The 20,608-nt window shown below is 56.0% G+C and overlaps 7 protein-coding genes across 7 annotated transcripts; 4 read left to right on the top strand and 3 right to left on the bottom strand.

Moving 5' to 3' along the window:
* Positions 1-4,476: 4,476 nt before the first annotated feature.
* On the top strand, positions 4,477-6,444 carry ColSpa_05250 (laccase-1; the record flags this gene model as incomplete). The annotated part of the gene is made up of 5 exons (XM_049271462.1): positions 4,477-4,798; positions 4,857-5,013; positions 5,109-5,979; positions 6,034-6,222; positions 6,286-6,444. The coding sequence occupies 5 exons, from the start codon at positions 4,477-4,479 to the stop codon at positions 6,442-6,444; spliced, it is 1,698 nt and encodes a 565-aa protein (XP_049127419.1).
* Positions 6,445-8,126: 1,682 nt separating this feature from the next.
* On the top strand, positions 8,127-9,899 carry ColSpa_05251 (MFS transporter prlL; the record flags this gene model as incomplete). The annotated part of the gene is made up of 4 exons (XM_049271463.1): positions 8,127-8,356; positions 8,438-8,630; positions 8,710-9,207; positions 9,276-9,899. 4 exons carry the CDS (start codon positions 8,127-8,129, stop codon positions 9,897-9,899), a joined length of 1,545 nt encoding a protein of 514 aa, XP_049127420.1.
* Positions 9,900-12,086: 2,187 nt separating this feature from the next.
* ColSpa_05252 (glutathione hydrolase proenzyme) lies at positions 12,087-12,326 on the top strand (the record flags this gene model as incomplete). The annotated part of the gene is made up of 2 exons (XM_049271464.1): positions 12,087-12,251; positions 12,303-12,326. 2 exons carry the CDS (start codon positions 12,087-12,089, stop codon positions 12,324-12,326), a joined length of 189 nt encoding a protein of 62 aa, XP_049127421.1.
* Positions 12,327-12,425: 99 nt separating this feature from the next.
* Positions 12,426-14,155, top strand: ColSpa_05253 (glutathione hydrolase-like YwrD proenzyme; the record flags this gene model as incomplete). The annotated part of the gene is made up of 2 exons (XM_049271465.1): positions 12,426-12,761; positions 12,836-14,155. 2 exons carry the CDS (start codon positions 12,426-12,428, stop codon positions 14,153-14,155), a joined length of 1,656 nt encoding a protein of 551 aa, XP_049127422.1.
* A 620-nt stretch (positions 14,156-14,775) lies between these two features.
* On the bottom strand, positions 14,776-15,541 carry ColSpa_05254 (monothiol glutaredoxin-5, mitochondrial; the record flags this gene model as incomplete). The annotated part of the gene is made up of 3 exons (XM_049271466.1): positions 14,776-14,942; positions 15,017-15,509; positions 15,536-15,541. The coding sequence occupies 3 exons, from the start codon at positions 15,539-15,541 to the stop codon at positions 14,776-14,778; spliced, it is 666 nt and encodes a 221-aa protein (XP_049127423.1).
* A 528-nt stretch (positions 15,542-16,069) lies between these two features.
* Positions 16,070-18,129, bottom strand: ColSpa_05255 (non-reducing end beta-L-arabinofuranosidase; the record flags this gene model as incomplete). The annotated part of the gene is made up of 2 exons (XM_049271467.1): positions 16,070-17,669; positions 17,726-18,129. The coding sequence occupies 2 exons, from the start codon at positions 18,127-18,129 to the stop codon at positions 16,070-16,072; spliced, it is 2,004 nt and encodes a 667-aa protein (XP_049127424.1).
* A 912-nt stretch (positions 18,130-19,041) lies between these two features.
* ColSpa_05256 (protein arginine N-methyltransferase SFM1) lies at positions 19,042-19,921 on the bottom strand (the record flags this gene model as incomplete). Its single annotated transcript, XM_049271468.1, has 4 exons — positions 19,042-19,098; positions 19,186-19,304; positions 19,360-19,470; positions 19,609-19,921. The coding sequence occupies 4 exons, from the start codon at positions 19,919-19,921 to the stop codon at positions 19,042-19,044; spliced, it is 600 nt and encodes a 199-aa protein (XP_049127425.1).
* Positions 19,922-20,608: the final 687 nt, after the last annotated feature.

The raw sequence follows: 20,608 nt of genomic DNA on the forward strand, positions 1-20,608 counted from the left end.
CCTGCGGCCTTGCATACTCGGTGTGGGGAAAGTATCTTCTTCGACATCTACGCCCAAGGCCGTGACTGATTCTGTAGTTTTCCTGGCTCTGAACCCCAACGTGTTGTTTAGCCAGAGAGGGGGAGGGGGGTTCAGCGTTTCGTAGTTCACAAGAATTACCAACTGCTGTCAACTACGGGTACTGCCGCCTTGAAACGAAACTAAGCGGGCAATGGAAACTAGGGGTCGTTAGTTTTCGGTTTTCCTGTTGGTTTGCAATTTTTCTTATTGTCTCTCGCGCGCAGCTTGCACGGATGCTCCCGCATAGTCAAAATGCCATAGAGAAAGTGGAGTTATTGCCAAGACCACGGGCTACAGGGCACGGGGTTTTCGTTCAAGTTTCTTTTCCGAGGCCGAACGTCGACAGGTCTACAGCTGCGGCAACTGGGATAAGTGGCGCTAAATTCCATGTGGTGTGACTACGAGGTGGTAGATGCCTCCCGCCAAGCCCCGGATCTGAAGCACCAGGAGGTCGCTTGAATGGTCGGCTGCAGGTGGTTGGCTTGCTACTTCAGGAGAGTACGTAATACGAGATGAAAGGAGAGGCGGCGGAAGCAGCTTCACAACCCCCCTCTACACCGGGCCTTTTCACTACAATCCTACAATGAAAACGCATCTGGCTCAACGCAACCGGCCGGCGGAGGCAGATCCGCGTCGGTGGATCGAAACGCTCGATATAGAAGTCGAATCATTGGAGTGCAGGGGCTTGCGATCGTCTCGTATTTCTCAGCGGGCAGTTCTGCTAACCGACAAGCATGAATCGTATAGCACGGGTTGAAGAAGCAATACCGCCGTGTCAGTGGATTGAATGGAAGATTTGACATGAGCCGCCAAAACCGGCAAGCCCCACGTTTACCGCGAAGCATCAGTTCGTGCGAAGCATAATTGCCTGTGAGCTTTCGAGTCCCTTGAGCAGTTCCGGGAGCAGCCGTCCAAAAACGAACAACAGAGGTTGTGAGATGCCCGCCAGCCGTTGATGTTGAAGTTGGCCCTTTCTTCTTTCAAAGGTTGTCTTGACACGGGGGGTCATAGAGATAGAGGGGCAAAGGCGGGATTTGATGCAAGCGATTTCGGCAGTACCGCCATACAAATACCTACCTATTGGGAAATGCTCGAGAATGCCAAGACTAGGATACCTAGGACGGCACGAGAGCCCACTAAGAACGGACGGGAGGCTGGAGCCGGCGATGGCGGGGAATCGTCGGAAGACAGGCGTCGAGATGAAGGCAGGGTTTGGTCATGCTCTTCGCTGCAGATAGGACGGCCTTTTCGGAATTGAGTCAGTTGGGTTGGCGATATTGTCCGTCCGGTAGCATTGGGAGCCTCTCCAGAGGTGGAGCCGGCAAGACGACGTCTGTCGTCGTTGTCGTTGTCGAAACGGCGGCTCAGGGCCTCCTGGTAAAGGGGCCGCTAAGACGCACCAGGTATAGCGCAGCGCAGCGCGGGAGCCGGCATTTGGCTCCATAACACATAGCGCCAGAGCACTGTCCACCGACACGCCCTCCCCCCCCCCCATCGATGGCTACGCGGGTGGGGTACTAAAAGCGGCATCAACCAGAGATGAGGGCTTGCGCGGCCAAGCATGGGTCGTTGAGGCTCGTGGGACTCTAGGATTCGAACCCCTCCCTCCTTTGTTTCCTCGACTCCATCCCTGGGGAGTAGAATATCCACAACCTGCCAAGAGCAGAAATATCGACGACGACACACAACGACACAAAACGACACAAAACGACGATACAGTGACAGGTACCAGCACCCTAGGCCTTCCCTGTCTGCAGGAAATGGGATGGATCCAGACTGGGGAACCGCTTTTGGGGCGATGCCCTTTACATGCATACCAGGATTCTTGTAAGTCACAAGCCGCAGCAGACCACGCAGATAGACTACATACTCTGTAGTAATGCATAAGTATAGCCTTGCCGCATCAGGTGTTTGGCTTCGTCTTCTTAACTTGGTCCCCATACATACCTACCACCCCTATCGTCCACGGCTGCTACACCCCCCCTTCTTACCCTCTCTCCCCTACCTAGTTTCCTTCCCGTATTTTACGTGATTGTGACATCCCTACCACCTCGCAGGGAGCCAGGGACTACGTACGCACGCAATCGCAGTAGTGTACGATGGCGGCTCCCGCAAATGGGCGGGCGCCCGAGCCCGCTACGGAGCTGGCGGGAGCTTCTTCGAATCAAGCATACTTTTCGTGATGGCAAAGACGATAGGTACCCAGGTAGTCATGAGATTGGATTCAGAGCCTAATCACCAAGAGGCAACGTCCTCTGTTGATCCGGCACAAACACCCTCGCTCGCTTTCGCTTCTTGCGCCCTTTGGTCTTCGCTGCTCGCTACCGCCCCTCCTGTCCCGTGGCCGATCGAGATCCTACGGGAGATCCTGCGCCCGCATCCCATGCCCGATCCGCGTCTGCTTCTCCCGGAACTCGAGCGAGGCACTTCTCCTTGGTCGACAATCGCCCATGGCATTTAGGCGTCACCTGGCCCCACGAAAGGGGCTCCAACGCACGTGGCACGCGCGAGAAAAGGTCACCGTAACGGTGGCATTGGGCCTCGCTCGCAGAAAGCGTTGCTTAGGGAGAGCTACGCACGGGGAACAGATGCGCTTGCGCCTGTAACCCGCAAACATCAAACAAATCCCACGGCCGCTAAGATGCCTGATGTTGCTTTCCTTCGAGTCAGAGGTTCAATCCACATACGGACGACATCGGGATAAATTTCTGCTAGGCTCTTGGCGTTGGGCGAGGTTGCAACCTCGTGGCTGGGGCCCATCTCGGATTGGGTGGTTGTAAAAGCTCCCCTCTCCATACTCATCCTGGCTCCCCTTTGACACGCTCGTCCCATCTCCAACGGTTTCCGTCTTGACGCCGTTGCATTGGATGACGTTGACCGCGGCCAAAATGGGGGGCTCGGCCTTGCTCGTTGACAGGATTACCCCTGCCAAGCTGCCCCTCCTGGACCACCCCCATGTCAGTATCAGTGGGGGAACGCCACAGCTTTGGATAACCACCAGCTTTTTGTCCACTTCCTGATATACGCTGCCAAGCCTTACTCCTGGCCCGCTTCGACTCTCTCACCGTTAGTGTTTCTTTCCGGCCCTGCTGCAATAACCTTTGACGGCCCTCCCGCTTAGAGCCTTGATTTTGGTCTCTTCTCATTGGTCCTTCAAAGTGGCATCTCCCCTTTCTGGTCGGGGCACGATGAGGCTTCGGTAATCAAGGATGCACTTATCAATATCCATCTAAGTAGGTCGATGGGGCCGAGATTGGCATAGCGTTTTCAAGGGCATCATCTCTTTTGAGCACTAGAGATATGGAAGACGTCAATGATATTCCATGTTCCCGCTCGCTTCGTTCGAAAGCATATGCATCGCAGCAGAGCCGGCAGCGCGCGGTATTCGGCCTGACAGGTCCCGTGAGAACCAATGCAGCTACATAAGCACCTTCCGATAGCCCTCCTGTCTCCTGAACGGCTACGCGTCAGCAAGACCGAGCTTCGAGGGAGCAACTGGCAGGAAGGGTTGCAGGTGATGCTCCTCCAAATCGGCTATGCACGTGGTCAGACTTGGCGATCAACGCCTCTTCTCCATCTTTTTCCATGCGACCGCTATTGCCTTGCCTGTTTAGCCGCCTGAACTTCAGACGAGGTACAACGAGCCCAGATATGGAGACTGCCCTTTGCGGGCTTACAATACATCCAATATACATGTTCACCCGCACGGCGCCTACATACGGACTTACAAGACCCATGCAAGACATCCATATCGACTGGCCTCAGGGGTGTATAAGGGGTCCACCTGGATATGGGGAACACATTCCTATCACCCTCGGGGAGCAGAGAGCGAGGGCGCATGCGCTGTTAGACTGACGGGAGACTCTCCGCTTCAAGCGTAGGTTCGGCATGGCCATGTCCCTCGTATAGCCTAGATGTTCGATAGTTGCTGTGTAAGCATGGGTTTCGTCCGCCGGAGGCGCCTTTGCGGCCGAAAGATCCCGTAAACGACATACCAAGTCTCTCATGACCTTGCACGATGGACGATGCTCTTCGATGTGGGACTGGGTTTCCGCGCCAGGGTGGGCTATCGCCCTCACGCTGCACGCTAGATCCTCAGAGCGCAGCATCGAGGGAACGCTGCAAGTTGGGATTGCGAGTTCATGTCGGAAACACGGCCCCTCGCAATGACAGGCGTCAACTGACGAGACCCTCTATTCGGCCGTCTCGATGAAGCTCGAAGCTCGTGTTCAAAACCTATAAAACCAGCCGGTTTGGCCCGCCGTTGGGAAATGTTTCTCAGGCACCATCACTCGCTTCTTCAGGCTCGGTCTTCTCTCATCCTCTGCCTTCCTTCGTTTTCAGGCATTCTCGGTACCATTCGTTGATCACACCGACCATCGCTATTTACACTCGTTCTGCATACATCCATCCAGCATGTACAAACGCTCACTCTTGGGATGCTTCGCGCTCCTGTTCCCCGCCTTGATCTCTGGCGCCCCTTCTTCACCCGCGAACCCAGTCGAGAAGCGGCAGGACTGCGTCTTCGACTCGGCTCTCAACCCTTCCTGCTGGGACGGGACTCACGATCTCTCGACCAACTGGTACGAGGAGGCCCCCAACACCGGGGTCATCCGCGAGTACTGGTTTGAAGTCACCAACACCACCTTGGCTCCCGACGGAGTTGAGCGCATGGTTCTCGCCATCAACGGCACTGTCCCTGGACCTACCATTGTTGCTGACTGGGGTGACACTGTCGGTAAGTGTCGACCTTTTTCTTCCAACCGTGGTGTGCGGTTATCTAATAGTTTTGTCAGTCGTCCACGTCAAGAACTCTCTCGAGAACAACGGCACCAGCATTCACTTCCACGGCATCCGCCAGAACTACACCAACGAGGCTGATGGCGTTGCTTCCATCACCCAGTGCCCTACTGCCCCGGGAGACTCCATCACTTACACGTTCCACGCGTCTCAGTATGGTTCTTCATGGTACCACAGCCACTTTTCCCTCCAAGCCTGGTAAGTTGGTCCAAATGATGCAAACATTGCCTCAACTGACAGTATCCCAGGAACGGTGTCTTTGGAGGAATTCAGATCAACGGCCCTGCCTCCGCTCCCTATGACGAGGATCTCGGCGTTGTCGTCCTCAGCGACTGGTTCCACCGCACCACTGACGAGCTCTACGAGGCTGCCGCCACCAGCGGCCCGCCCACCCCGCAGACGGGTCTCATCAACGGCACCGGCAAGTACGGCGATCTCGGCTCGCGCTTCACGACGGTCTTTGAGAGCGGCAAGTCGTACCGCATGCGCCTCGTAAACAGCGCCATCGACACGCACTGGAAGTTCATGATTGACAACCACACCCTCGAGGTCATCGCGGCCGACTTTGTGCCTCTGAACCCCTACAACGCCACGGATCTCTCCATTGGCATTGGCCAGCGCTACGACATCATCGTCCGCGCGAACCAGGCCGTCAGCGACTACTGGCTCCGCGCCATTCCCCAGATCACCTGCAGCACGAACGAGAACACGCTCGACATCAAGGGCATTGTGCGCTACGACGCCTCTTCGACGGCCGACCCTACCGGCGAGGTCCCGGCATACGACGACTCCTGCACGGACGAGCTCATGTCTAACCTGGTTCCTTTCGTGGCGATCGAGGCCGGTCAGCAGTCGTTCGACGACACTCTCACTGTCGGTCTTCAGGTCGTCAGCAGCCAGTTCAAGTGGACTCTGAACAACAACACCTTCCTTTCCGACTGGGGCTACCCTAGTAAGTGCCTCGAAGCTCAAGGAGTCGCAACACAAGCTAACACCGAGACCACAGCCATTGAACAGGTGCTCGACAGCAACGACAACTACTCCGTGCAGCAAAACATTGTCCACCTCGACGAGGCCAATGTCTGGGTCCACTTCATCATCCAGAACCCCGTCGGTCTTGTAAGTAAACCAGCCTACAGCATCTTTCGTGTCCGACTAACGTGATGCTTCCAGACCCATCCCATCCATCTCCACGGTCACGACTTCTGGGTCCTCGCCCAGGGCACCGGCACCTACGACGCTTCCGTCGCTCTGCAGACCGTCAACGCGCCTCGCCGCGACGTCGCCATGCTGCCCGCTTCCGGTTACCTCGTCATTGGCTTCTACACTGACAACCCGGGTGTCTGGCTGATGCACTGCCACGTAAGTCCCCTCGTATCATTCCCTTTCACCTTGGACCCGAGTCCCTAACACTCGTCCCCGCAGATCGGCTGGCACACTTCCCTCGGCTTCGCGCTCCAGCTCATCGAGCGCCCGACCGAGATCGCGGCCATCACCAACGTCGACACGATGAACAGCACCTGCGCCAACTGGAACGCTTACGCCCTGGAGGATTCTGTGCACCAGGAGGACTCTGGTGTCTAAACAGACACGTCTCATACACGCACACTCACACGCCATAACGGCCTTCAACACCTGACCGAATGCGACGATTACGTCGTTAATGTTTCTTATGTCTTGCTTTGAATGCTTTGTTTTTGAGAATTCGCTGCTTTGCACGGATTTAGCTTGGGAGCACAGTACGCAACAGCTTTCTCTGTATAATGTTTCTTATTCCAGTATATAGTAATCTAATGTTGAGATTGCAACCTAAAATACTCGCAGCCCATTACATTAATGTCAACCCGCGCGAATTGATACAATGTCTTGTTACCTACCATTCTGCGAGCTCTGAAACGTTCTCTCATAGCTTTAATTACCTCGTGCTCGAGATGCCGAACCCTTGTTGTTGACGTCGTTCGAACCCCGGCTCCGCCAAGTTTGGCCGTATCTTGGTTCGGAAGCTTGATCTCACGCGCCAAATGCCGAGGCCGGATGTGGGTCCAAACGTTACCTTACGTTGAAGTTGTGTGGGGGGATCGGGCGCGGCATCGGCTTTAGTGGGGCCTTGGTAACTAAACGGGCAGGCGGCCCAATCACAAATTAACCGAACGCCAGCCGTGGTATCATTGCCCTCTCCTACGTCTTCTGCGTTATCGACGGCAGTTCGTCCCGGTGCAGCTTCTTGCATTGAGCTGAGTCGCGACATCGAGGCCACTTGATTGGACTCGAGCTAGGTCTCCATGCAGTCGTCTCCCAGGCACGTCACGCTGGCAGCGTGACCAACATGACGCATATTGGTGTCGTAATGGGCGCCGGCCGCTAATCGCTCGCCATTTCTAACGGCCCTTATCACCCCGGCAAGACACTCTGAGGGGTGCTCCGCCGAACCCCTGTCTCCGTCTCTTTTCCCCGCACGCTTACCTCCAACCCCGGATTTTGACGCCCATTCATGGGTGCTTGTTTCTTTTCCGTATCTCTGAATTCCCTAGGGGGGACATCAAGCCCAAGGTGTGTCGCCGCCAAGTTGGATATACTGCATCTTAGGATTCCGCCCCGAACGCGAGAACAAGAATGCTCTCATTGAAATGATACTAGCTGAGTGGCCGAAGAGGATATGACCTGCATACCGTGGGCTGCATCTACAACATGTTGGAACAAGGGGTTTGCCTCCCGCCCAGATAACAAGCTTTGCCGCGCCGGATGACAAAGAGCTTGGGATGATCGCCCAACATTGCCTCCCACCGCGGAGCTACGCAAAGGAGGGTTGAGACTAACGGGAAAAGACTACCATCAATTACCCGGCTTTGAGGAGTATGGGCAATTAATGAACCAGAAATGTGACTGGCTGGAAACACGTTACCACTCGGGGAGGGGAGGGACGGCAATTACCCCGACTTGGGGAAAGCTGGGACGAAACCGCATGCCTGCGCTCTCGTCTTTTTCCGCGCGGGAAGCCGTCATAGCCTGGGTGCGGAGTTAAAGAGGGTTGATTTCCTCAATTTGCTTTGGACGTGTCGACTTCAATCATCCCCGGATCAACGATTGATACCCTGAAACCGCCATTGAGCCATTCCAAAGTTTCCAAACGGGCGCCAAGCGAAGCAGTGGTTCCAAGCAGTGTCTCTGACGACCTACCGACCAGTTCCACTCCAGTTCAGAAGCTCGCGACGGTTGGAAGCAGAGCCTGGTCCGGCTACAGTCACCACGGGCAAAAAGGGGACGACATGGCGGGCGGAAAACTGACCGAGGTGGACCACGTCTCGCTAGACCACGAGCACCGAGCCGGCGATGTCGAAGACCTTCCCAAGCCCTCGGTCGAGGCTGAGAGGCGGGGGTTGCAGCCGCCGCCCATTGTGGCGGCCATGACGTCCGAATACCGCTTCGAGCTGGAAAGGAAGCTGAAGCGCAAGATCGATCTGAGATTGCTCCCGATGATTGTCATTATGTATATCCTGTGAGTTCACGGCCTACTTTTTTATCACGTTGCATGTGCTGCTGGAATGATCTGTGGCTGACCTGTCCTGATCGATAACAGCAACTACATCGACAGAAACAACATTGCGGCCGCGCGCCTGGCTGGTTTGGAGCGCGATCTCAAGCTGGACCCTAACTCCAACCAGTTCCAGACGGCGGTGAGCATCTTGTTTGTCGGCTACCTGCTCATGCAGGTGCCATCGAATCTGTTCCTCAACAAGATCGGCAAGCCCGCACTATACCTGCCCACATGTGTAAGTCGCGCAACGAGCAATACGTCTCGACGACACGCCTGGCAAGTACAATGGAACTGACACCGCGACGCTTTGCTAGATGATTGTCTGGGGAGTCATCTCCGCCGCTACTGCGGCATGCCGCAACTACGCCGGCCTCCTCGTCATCCGCTTCGTCCTCGGCTTTGTCGAGGCCGCCTACTTCCCCGGCTGCCTCTACTACTTGAGTTGCTGGTACACGCGCGAGGAGCTCGGCCTGCGCACGACGATCCTGTACACGGGATCCCTCATCTCGGGGGCCTTTTCCGGGTTGATCTCTGCCGGCATCACGGGCAACATGGACGGCGCGCGCGGGCTGGGCGCGTGGCAGTGGTTGTTCCTGATCGAGGGCGTGGTGACGGTTGGCGTCGCCTTTGTGGCCTACTTTGTGCTGCCCAACTTCCCGCGGACGACGTCCTGGCTGAGCGAGGAGGAGACTGCGCTGGCGGTCTGGAGGCTCGAAGAGGACATTGGAGAGGACGACTGGAAGAGCAGCGGGGAGCAGACTTTCTGGCACGGCTTCAAGACGGCGCTGGAGGACGTCAAAACCTGGATCTTGGTAAAAGCACAACCCCGTTCCCGCTCTCATCAGCCACGGCGCATGACTAACACCGGACTCGCAAACAGCTCGTCCTCGTCTTCAGCATCGTCGCCTCGGGCTCCATCACAAACTTCTTCCCCACCGTCGTGGCGACCCTGGGCTACAACTCGGTCGTCTCCCTCCTTCTGACCTGCCCGCCTTACGTCCTCTGCGTCATCACGACCTGCCTCAACGCCTGGCACGCCGACCGTACGGGCGAGCGGTACCTGCACATCGTCGTGCCCCTCTGCGTCGCCATGGCGGCCTTCATCCTCGGCGCCGCCACCCACGCCGTCGCGCCGCGGTACGTCTCGATGATGCTCATGGTGCCGGGCATATACACGGGCTACACGACAGCGCTTGCCTGGATCAGCAACTCGCTGCCGCGCCCGCCCGCCAAGAGGGCCGCGGCGCTGGCGTTCATCAACGCGGTCAGCAATTGCAGCAGCATCTACGCGAGCTATCTGTATCCCAAGAGCGACGGGCCGCAGTACACGGCGGCCTTCATACACAACTGTGTCGCGTGCTTCGTGGCCATCTGCGCGGCGACGGTGTTGAGGTTCGTGTTGGTGAGGCTGAACCGGAAGCTGGAGAGGGGCGAGTTCGTCGAGGGGGCCATCAACGCCGCGCCGGGCGAGGCGGCGGCGCATGGGTTCCGGTTCAAGGTGTGAGCCGCCGCCAGCGTCGTCTGCGATGTGTCATGAGGTTGGATGGCGTCGTCTCAAGTTCATGGTTTTGTTGGTAGCCCGATGCGTAGATAGGGCCGCATGTAGACAGGGCTGAATCATTTCACAGCGACTTGAGACCGAATGAGAGGTTTCGATGCGAGTATCAGTCGGACGACGATGGGTTGACAGCGCGCATAAACGTGGTCGAGCGATTCGAATCGGGTCTAGAGGGCCGCAGCGCAACCCTGTAGATGTTTCCCTTGCTACTGGGGCTTGCAATTCTGTTTCGCCGGCCATCCGCGTCGCATCGGCCGCGCCATGATCTCCCCTACCAATCGGTCCTCCTCTTGATCCAATCGCAGCTCAAACTTGGAACGGCAGCGTGTCATTGTTTCCAACTTACAATGCCATAGCGACCTTCTTGATGGAATTCGCACCCTTCCCTTCAGGGTCCAAAAGCATTTTGGAACAGCCAGTCGCATTCTTATTTCCAAGACTTGGCAACGGAAATGCAACTCTCGATGGTGTCGAACATTCCACATACAGTTCATAATTCCAATTTCTCTCACATGTGAAGATCCAATCATTTCAGGAACCAAACGACGTGTGCAGGGCAGAGCCAGGCGCATGACCAACCCTAAACAAAAGACGACAAGCGCAAAACCCAAAAGCTGAAACACACCTCATCGGACGTACGACTCTGGCCTAGCAACTGGGTCATGGTCACGTTTTCTCTTTGGAGGGGGGAGATGCCCCCCCCCCCCCCCCCCCATTGATTTGAGTTGTGACTGACGGACGCGAGCGGCAACCCCATCCCTTGCTGTCTCCGGGGAAGGGGTCGACTTTCACTTCCTTCTAGAAGGGGAGATGCGTGGAATTCCCTTAATTGGTTTAGGCTTCAAGGCCCTTGAGTCGTTTTAGGCTCCGCCCGAAGGAAAGTCTCCTAGCGCTTTGCACTCTGTCTTTGGGTCCATGATTTCGGATCAGGAGCACGTTTCGGGAAGCAAGTTCGCCCGTTAGACTCGGGGTCTGATGGGATGAGCCGTTGGTTTGGTCTTTTTTTTTTTTTTGGCGGCTCGGATGGTTGACGGTTGGGTAGAGTGTCAAGCGTATCTAAACTGATCGACACACCGGAGGACGGCAAAGACGAATGGAGACATGGGACGATGAACCCGACCGCTGGGAAGGTTGGTCTTGAAGAATTGCAATTTTTTTTCCTTTGGGCTGCTGACCTGCCGACCTGCTGACATGACATCCTGCCTTGCAGTCTGCCTTGCAGTTCGGGTGCCTGGGCCTTCACCCTCCCCAATCCCCAATTGCACCACAATGTCATGTTGGTGAAACATGTCCCGAGTTTCGGGCTTTTCGCCCGCCCGCCGCCGCCGCCGCCGGCGGTTGAGAGTTACAGTGGGATAACAGTGCTGAAGACCGTCTCGGGGTCTCTGGCTCCGACCGGGCGGGCTGCAAGTCGCCAATGTGAGACATGTCACTTGCTCCCGCACGGTAGTTGTCCGTCCCGTGTAACTTTTTTCCATTTGTGATCGATAATAAAGCGCCGCTCAGTTGCGGCACCAGTTGGCAAAGGACGTCCCGCGTCAAAAATAACGAGACTTTATAGCGCTCTTATCTCCTTGTGCCCCCTCCCCACGTCCTGAGCTCCCATACACCACCAAACGCGGATTTGACACAACCTTCGGCATCACACCCGGGCATTCCATGTGGTGCGGAGCACAGATTCCACTAGCGTAGCCGTCCGTCCGCCTCTAACTTATCGACCTACCTCTCTTGGTAAAAGTCAACGAGGAACCTAAGCAGTACGTACAGAAGCTCTATGTCTTTGCCCTTGGCCTGGCCGATCCTATGACTAGTTCCCGACCGTCGGCATCAAACTCCCCGTAATCAAGCCTGTCAACTCCCCGCGCCTCGTCGGCTAGAATCCCGGACATCAGCAGCTGGTTTATCGGCAGTTGACCTCCGAGCTCGCTGCGACTCGGAGGCTTTTGAATGACGCCATCCATTCCTCCCTCAAACGTCTCGCCAAAGTTCTAAATACTTGACACATAAACTCACCCAGACCCGGGGATTGAGACCTGTTCGTCTAATCGAGTTTCTTGCTTCTAATATCACCTCCCATACCCTTGTAGCTATCTCGGCTATCGCGCTCGATAATCCCGCACCGGACGATTCATCATGCCCCTCACCAGCGAGTCCCTCCACTCGGCGCAAGCAAGCGAGTTCGCGAGGTACGCGAGCCGACGGAGTGTCGTTCACAGCACCAAGGGAATCGTATCTTGCACACAACCGTTGGCCGCAAAATGCGGCATCGAAGTCCTTCGCGCCGGTGGTAATGCCGCTGTAAGTCAGCTCTATCCTGTGCCGATGCATCGACTGATTGGATGCGAATAGGACGCGGCCGTCGCAGTCGGTTAGTTTACTCTTTGCGGGGGAGGAGAACTGGTTCATGTATGGTAATGAGAGGCTTGCATGAAGTGGCTGACACCTATGGATCGCATAGCTGCTGGTCTAAACATGACTGAGCCGTGTTCAACCGGAATCGGCGGCGACATGTTCATCCTCTTTTACGACGCCACCACCGGCAATGTCTCAGCCATGAACGGCTCGGGCCGCTCGGCCAAAAATGCCACCCTCGAGACCATCCGCAAGGATCTCGGCATCAAGGAAGGCGCCTCGGGGAAGATCCCCATGAAGAGCGTCCACGCCGTCACCGTCCCCGGCGCCGCCGCCGGCTGGATTGACACCATCGCGCGCTTCGGCAGCGGCAAGGTCTCCGTCGAGCAGGTCCTCGCCCCGGCGATTGAGCTCGGCGAAAAGGGATTCCCAGTTTCGGAGCTGACGAGTCACTACGTACGTCTCGCCATAATCGCCGCTCCATCAGGAGTATGACGAGTATGACGAATTCGAATGCTAACGTCCAACAGTGGAACACAGCAGAGCCCCAGATCAGAGAGGCATCGCCCAACTTCCACGAAATGCTGAAGAAGGATCCCAAAGCGCCAGACGGCGTCAGAGCACCTTACCCCGGGGAGATCATGAAGAACCCCACCCTGGCGCAGACCTTCCGCGCCCTCGCCAAGGAGGGCAAGAAGGGCTTCTACACGGGCCGCGTCGCCGAGGAGCTCGTCAAGGTCGTCAAAGATCTTGGAGGCCACCTCGACCTTGAAGATCTGGCATATCATCTCGAGCAGGGCAGCGAGCCCGTTGAGCCCATCTCGCTCAAGTTCAAGCCCGCCCTCAAGAGCCAAACCAACGGCCACAGCAAGGCAACCAACGGCCACAGCAACGATGGCGCCGTCGAGGTCTGGGAACACCCTCCCAATGGCCAGGGCATCGTCGCGCTCATGGCCCTCGGCATTATCCAGGAGCTCCAGGCCTCGGGCGTGGTTCCTGCCTGGTCCGCCGAGGACCACAACACGGCGCCCTACCTCCACGTCATCATCGAGGCCCTCCGCCTCGGCTTCACCGACGCGAGCTGGTACGTCACGGACCCCAACGTCGTCTCGGTGCCGTCGGCCAGCCTTATCTCGCGCGAGTACTCCGCAGCCCGCGCCAAGCTCTTCGACCCGAACAGGGCCATGCAGAAGCTGCACGTCGGCGAGCCGCCCAAGCACGTCTCGCCGGCGCTCCAGAGCAGCGACACCGTCTACTTCAGCGTCTCCGATGAGCACGGCAACGCAGCCTCATTCATCAACAGCAACTACGGCGGGTTTGGCACCTGCATCATCCCTAACGGCTGCGGCTTCACGCTGCAGAACCGCGGCGCCAACTTTAGTCTCGACGCGGATCACCCTAACAAGCTGGAGCCGAGGAAGAGGCCTTACCACACCATCATCCCGGGTATGGTGACGAACCAGTCTGACGGGTCGCTGCACAGTGCCTTTGGTGTCATGGGCGGATTTATGCAGCCCCAGGGACATGTGCAGGTGCTTCTCGGCCAGTTGATTGCGGGTCTCACGCCACAGCAGACACTCGACGCACCACGTGTGTGCATTGTCGCTGGGCTGCCGGACAGAGATGCAGACTTTGACTGGACCGTGAGCGTCGAGGAGGGCATGCCTGAGGAGACGGTAGAAGGTCTGCGTAAGCTGGGACACAAGGTCGAGGTCGTCAGAGGAATGGAAAGGGGGATGTTCGGCCGCGGTCAGATCATCAGATACAGTGTCGACCCTGTCGAGGGAACCGGCGTGTGGTCTGCAGGAAGTGACCTGCGCGGTGATGGAGCTGCGTACCCGGCGTTGTAGTAAGAATTCAGCCGTGATTTTCCGTAATGAGTAGGACGGGGAAGCAGAAATAAATAACGAAAGCGAGATGCCACACATAAATCGCCCAATCCCAACCATTGGAACCTGCTGAAAGTTGAATGCCTGGAAAGGAGAGAAATAAGAAGGCACTCATGACAACTTCAATAGTGACGAAAGTCACTGGTTGGCGGTCCAAGGCTTCGGTCGGTGAAAGCGGATGTCATACCTGAAAACCGCAAGTACTACCAAACTCTGGGCTTGGCCCCTTCGCGATGTAGCAGACTTGGGTAAGGCTTTGTCTGTCCAGAAGTCGCCGCTTAACATGTGCTCTCACTCTCTGGTGTGGGTATCTAACATTCGCAAAGGACCTTGAAACCCCTAGTAACCGTCGTTCTGGGTGTGGGATTGGTTCGTGACGGTTTCCTCAATAAGCAACAGATCTAAATCGGTTGACCCAACGACAAGCGGATCGTGAAGGTGAGATGATTAAAGATTGTGGGCCTTGCCAATAGTTACCACTATATTTCCCTGACATGTCCCACGCGTGGCTGTCTCCCATTCGGTATGATACAATTGTACAGATCAACGCCTTTTAGCGCTCGCAAACAGGTTCCCGTCTCTTACTCCTTCTTCTCGCCCTCAGCCTCGGCGAGGACCTTCTTCTCCTCGAGAAGCTTCGCCAGCTCGCCGTTCTGGTGCATGGAGACGAGAATGTCACAGCCGCCGACGAACTCCTTGTCGACGTAGAGCTGGGGGATGGTGGGCCAGTCGGAGAACTCCTTGATACCTGTTGCGCCCGTAGTTAGCATCTGCACCGTTCTTCCACATTTACTTCCATCTCCTTATGCTCGAGTGGCGTACCTTGGCGCAGCTCCGGGTCGGCCAGCACGTTGAAGGCGGCAAACTTGGAGGGGTCGACGCCCTGGAGGCCGAGGATCTGGATCGAGGCACGGGAGAAGCCACACTGGGGGGTCTCAGGGGTGCCCTTCATGAAGAGAACGACAGGCGCGGAGCCGACGGCGCTTTCGATCGCCTGGCGCGTCTCGTCGGAGAGAAGGCGGTGCTGGGTCAGGAAGGGGAGGGGAGCTCGGAAGGCAATCGGGCGAGCGGCCGGGCGGACGGCCTGCCGTGCGAAATTCTGGACGCTTGGGTTAGCGATTGTTGCTAGACAAAGTTGAAGAGAAGAGCGAGATTTTTTGCCAACATACTGAGCGGAGGATTGTCCTTGAGAACATGTTGGGCTGTATTGTGGTGCGTTGAAGGAGGTGGTCAACGTAGAGGCAGTTGATGATAAATGCGAAATTGTTCGGATGGCAGAATGGGTGATGTAATGAGGTGAGCTCGGTGAAGAAGCCTGGACCATGTCCTTACCGAACTCACCGGCATGTCGAGCTCAATGTGGGGCCAGCTTGGCACCAATCAGTGGGCAGTATATGTCATCTCTCTTACATCTTTGAATGTTCACAAGAGCTTTACAAAGGCTACCGACAAGCCCATCTAATATCTCAATGTTGTTTGGTATGTGTTTTCTCTGTTTTACACTACTTTAAAATAAAACAAAAACTGGATTGAGTTACCATATTGTTAAAGATACTCTAACCGGAGATGTCTCGGTCAGCTTGTCCAAGCTGTTATCAAGGACAATTCGGCTTGTGAAGTATACGGAACCAGCTTCCAACCTAGTGAGAACACAAATGAAGTCTCCAATAGTTACATACAAATCTCCAATAGTTGGCTATATGCACGGCCTTCGGATATGCATTTGCTAGCAACTTCACCTGGACTTCGGTTTTGTTACCAATAAAAAGCTAAAAGACTACAGGATATGAAAAGATATATGCCCATGTTGGTTTCTAACATTATGATAGTTCAAGAACCTCATAGCTTCATGTAGCTATCTAGCCTGTCCACGTCTTATATTCCATCATCCCTAAGCCCAACCCTCATCTGCCCCTTACCGCCCCTATTTGCCCTGAAATAGAACGGTACAAACACAAGATCTCTCTTTACCCCTTCTTTGCCTTTCTCCAAAGCTTCCGGCGGCCTTTCCCATCCAACTGTCCTCAGCGCAAAATACTCCTCTCCGCTCACACGGTCGACCCTCCACTCTTCCCCCACCTTTCCCTCTCTCTTCATTCCAATGTCCTTGAAATGATTGTTTTCCCAGGGGTGATCGGCGTCCTCGACGCAGTACACAATCGGCCCACGCGCAAGACTTAGCGTCCGCTGGTTTGTATAAGGGTGAGGCGCAATATACCGCGGCGCGAAGCCGTGGATATCAAGCGAGAAGACAGGGTTGGCTGCGATGTACGCCGGACTGAGGTGGAGGTATCCCCGTTCCAACGTGGACGTCCCGGGAGGAGGTGTAGGCGTGATGACGAAGTCGCCCTTAGCCCAGGCCGGGATACGGAGTCGGATCGTCGCTTCGAGGCTTTCTGCGCCCTTGAGCTGGAACAGGATATTGCCCTCCCACGGCCAGTTCGACTTCTGTGAGAGCGTCACATCGGTCCCGTCCACGGGGAAATTTACCTCGGCGCTTGTATACAGATGAACGTTCACCCACGCCTCCCCTTCCTTACCTCCGTAATCCCAGAGGTACCCACCCAAGCTTCCAAACAGCCGCGTCACATTCGGTGGACAACACGCACACCCAAACCAGCCCTCCCTCTCGCTCCTCGCGCTCTCACAGCTCGCAAGCTGGTTCTCATAGGTAAACGCCCTCCCGTCGAGGCTCATGGCGGTCATGACGTTGTTATATAGACACAACTCCATGACGTCGGCGTACCGCCCGTCCAGCTCCGGGTCCGCGTGTAACAGCCGCTCGGCAAGCATCATTACGCCCACGGAAGCGCACGTCTCGGCGTAGCAGCCCCCCTCGTCTGGGCCTTGCGGGAGGAAATAGTCGATGCCAAACCCCTCCCATTGCGCCATGGCGCCGACACCGCCAGTGAGGTACATCTTCTTGTCAACCATGTTGGACCAAAGACGGCGGAGGGCAGCGAGCCAGTCGGGAGCGGCGGCCAGGGGTTGAAGTTGTGCCGATGGGGTGCTTGTATGGGAGAGGTTCAGCAGGTCGGCGGCGGCGGTGAGGAGGTACACGACGCGGACGGCGTGGCCTTCGACGGTAGGCTGTTCGAGGATGGGCGCGTGGGCCTGGCAGTACCAGTAGGACCTGTCCATCGGGAAGGAGTTGGGCCGTTTCCAGCGCGGCTCGTCACGCTGTTCCATCTCCCAATCGTAAAAGTGCTTACCGTCCTGGCCCGTGGGGTTCCCGCGCTCTTCGAGAAAGAAGCGGGCGAGGTCGTATGCATCTTGGGAGCCTGTTACCGAGTAGAATCTCAGGAGGGCGAGCTCGATCTCGGGGTGTCCTGGGTATGCCCGCAGCTGACCGTCTCCCGGACCGAAGCGTCGGCACATATGGGCGATGTACTTCTCGATTGGCTCCATGAGGAGGTCGTTTCTGTAATACTGCGAGTGTGCAAGGGCCGCTTCAATCAGATGCCCGGCATTATACCTATCAAGATGTAAGCCACGCTGCTACGCGCCCGGCTGATTCAGATAAGAACTAACATCTCATGCATATCGCGGATATTGGTCCATCGCTTCCCTGGCTCGACAACGGAAAAATGAACGTTGAGATACCCGTCCTCGTGCTGCGCAGCCCGGATCATGTTGACCAGCTCACGCACAGCAGCGTCGACTTCCACGTCATACTCGTCGGCCAGGAAATAACAGGCGCCCTCAATCCACTTGGCGACGTCGCTGTCCCAGAACAGGTGTAGGGGCGCAGGCCAGCGCGACTTATCGTCGTATATGGGGTGCCATCCGAGCTTGAAGCAGTCGTACTGGCCGTTGTCGCGGAGCTGGTCGAGCTGGGCATGAACGGTGGTGCGGGAGACGGTACGGCGGCGGGTGAGGAGGAGGGACGGGGCCGTGAATGTTGTTTGGCGGAACGTGATCTGGGGGTTAGACATTTTTGTAGAGTTATCACTGCGAGGTTCGATGGTGAAAGGTATATCAATGGAGTTTTTGTCTTGGCAAAATCTCTCAAGCGGCCGAGGAACAAGAGCGACCTCGAAATATGAGGGGATCTCGGATCACCGGGGTAAGAATGAGAGCTGCGAGGAGCAGGGATATGAACTCAAGCTCGGTATGATATGAGACCGAGAAAGGAAAGTCGACTTGATAAGGAAGACGCGGGAAATTTCCTCCAAGCAGGACGAACAATTGGCGGCAAACCTTACCGGGCAAAATTGCGTTGGCGAGTCAAGAGCATACGAGTGATCAGGAATTGTACACTTGACTACAACCCTTTTCTTCGATGATAAGAGTTGGAGAGCGGGTAGATGGACAGATACGAGGGGCAAGCCAACCAGAGCTTGAAGCTTCACATCCCTCCGTTAAGTGATGGCCGATGTCCGGTGCGGGGTCAGCAAGGACGGGCATCTGGCAAGTTGCCTAAGCCTGGTAGCAAAGATCCGAGATAGGCTGCGAGCTGTACATCTCTACTCTCATCTCTACAACTTCTATCGCGCTTGTCTTGTTCGTCTCTTACGTCCCCTACAAATAGTAGCCACAGAGGACAATCATAGAAACAACGACAACATGAGACGAAACTAATAGGAATGGAGGGCGAGCGAGGTTGAAAGGAAGAGAGAAAAAATAACGTATCCTAGTTATTTGACCAATCGTGCGCCGAGATCCAGGATTCGCTCGAAAATATAGGGCCACGCGAACTCGATTGGAATGTTCACACGCAAGTGTTACCATTGTGGTCATGGTATTCGGGTTGCAGGATGCAAGCGCTGTCACGGGATTTCAAGATGTCATGCATCGACCGTGGCATCTCATAAAACTTTTCATTTTCAATTGGGTATGGTATCAATCTAAAAGAGATCATCAATCGCCTTATCGGCGTCCTTCTTGATGAGGTCAACCATGCCCTGGCGGAGGTTAGCATTGTTTCACTCACCGTCTCAAAAGAGGAAGAAAAAAGAAGGGAAATAGTAGGGGGAAAGGGGAGAGCTCACCTCGGGCATAATGGGCTGGCCGTCCTTGTCCGTGACATACTTGAAGGGCATTTCGGTGCTTTCGTGCTCACCGAACTTCAGCTCAGGGTAGGTAACGTAGGGGATCTTGTCCAGGGGTGCTGCTGTCCGTTAGTGATGCGGTCCCAGGAATGCGACAAACGGGGCTGGACATACTCTTCTCCTCGACGACGATTCTTGTGACGCGGACGGCTGTGTCAGTCGTCATCTGAGTGGGACCCAGACGTCTCCCCTCGAAGCCCTTCTTCCTCAACTCGGAGGTGCGGTCTGTGAGGGTCAGAAAAGACATTCACACGGCGGGGATTGGGAATGAGAAAATACCGCGAGGGGGGTCATCGCCTGATGAGAAGGTTAGCGTCAACTCAGAGCCGTTGAAAAGCCGGGCTTCAATCACGAGAAACATACCCAGAATGCCGCCAAAAAGGAAGGCGTCAAATTTTTCACCGTCCTCGGGGCTCAGGTCGCTGGCGGCGGCGGGGTCGAGCAGGCACACACGGGACTTGTCCTGGGCGTAGAGCTCCTCAACACCCCGGTTCTCGGCCTTGAAGGCCGGGACCTGCTTCAGCTTGTCCGGGGCGACGAACCCGGCGGGCAGGGAGGACAGCAGGAAGGTGCCGCCGGCGGCGTGGGTTTCTTTGGCGATGGCGATGTACTCGAGTTCCGACCACGGGCCCAGCTCGGGGTCGAGGTGCTCGACGATGTACGTCTTGCCCGTCATGTTATGCTTCTTGTCGTTCTAGCACTTGTGTGCTTTGTTGTTGCTGTTTCGGGTTGTTTAGTGGGCGATAAGGTATGATGAGGTCGAGGCTGGAAATAGAATGGTAGGCCGCGTAATAGCGTACACGGGGGAGAGGCTCCGGGCGCGATTTTGCTGGTGTGGTTATGGATGGCGAGGACGGGCTGAAATTTGGGGTCAAACGCTTGTTTGAGAGAGTCACTGTTTTGAGAATTTGGCTGGGGAGGCGCTTGTCGCTGGACTCTCTCCACTTGGGCTTCAAGCCATCGCGGGCACTCTTTGGGCAAGGCACAATGCTTAAACGCTGCTAGACCTGCCCTAACCTGGGCGCCTCTTCAGTCTACCCAGCGGGTTGAAGGTCTGTTCCGCAAGTTCCGCATGATTGACTTTCACTTGGCAACGGCTGTCCCGACAGGTCGGGGCTTATGGAAGTACTGGCATCATCGTCGTTTGGAGCAGTTGACAATATGGACTCAGTTGCACATCTCACTCTCAGAACTGTAAGGTGAGATGAACATCTGTCTTGGTACGGATACTTAAGGAGACAGAGGCACAGAAGCAGCGAGTAAGGTAGTTGATGTCTCAGGTTACGCGGCTAAAAATTGGAGATGGGGCCAACTCCTATGTACTAATGAAAATATGCCTTATGTAAGCCGGGTCCCCCGGGCG

Source organism: Colletotrichum spaethianum (assembly GCF_022836535.1).
Source record: "Colletotrichum spaethianum MAFF 239500 DNA, contig11, whole genome shotgun sequence".
Lineage (NCBI taxonomy): Eukaryota > Fungi > Ascomycota > Sordariomycetes > Glomerellales > Glomerellaceae > Colletotrichum > Colletotrichum spaethianum.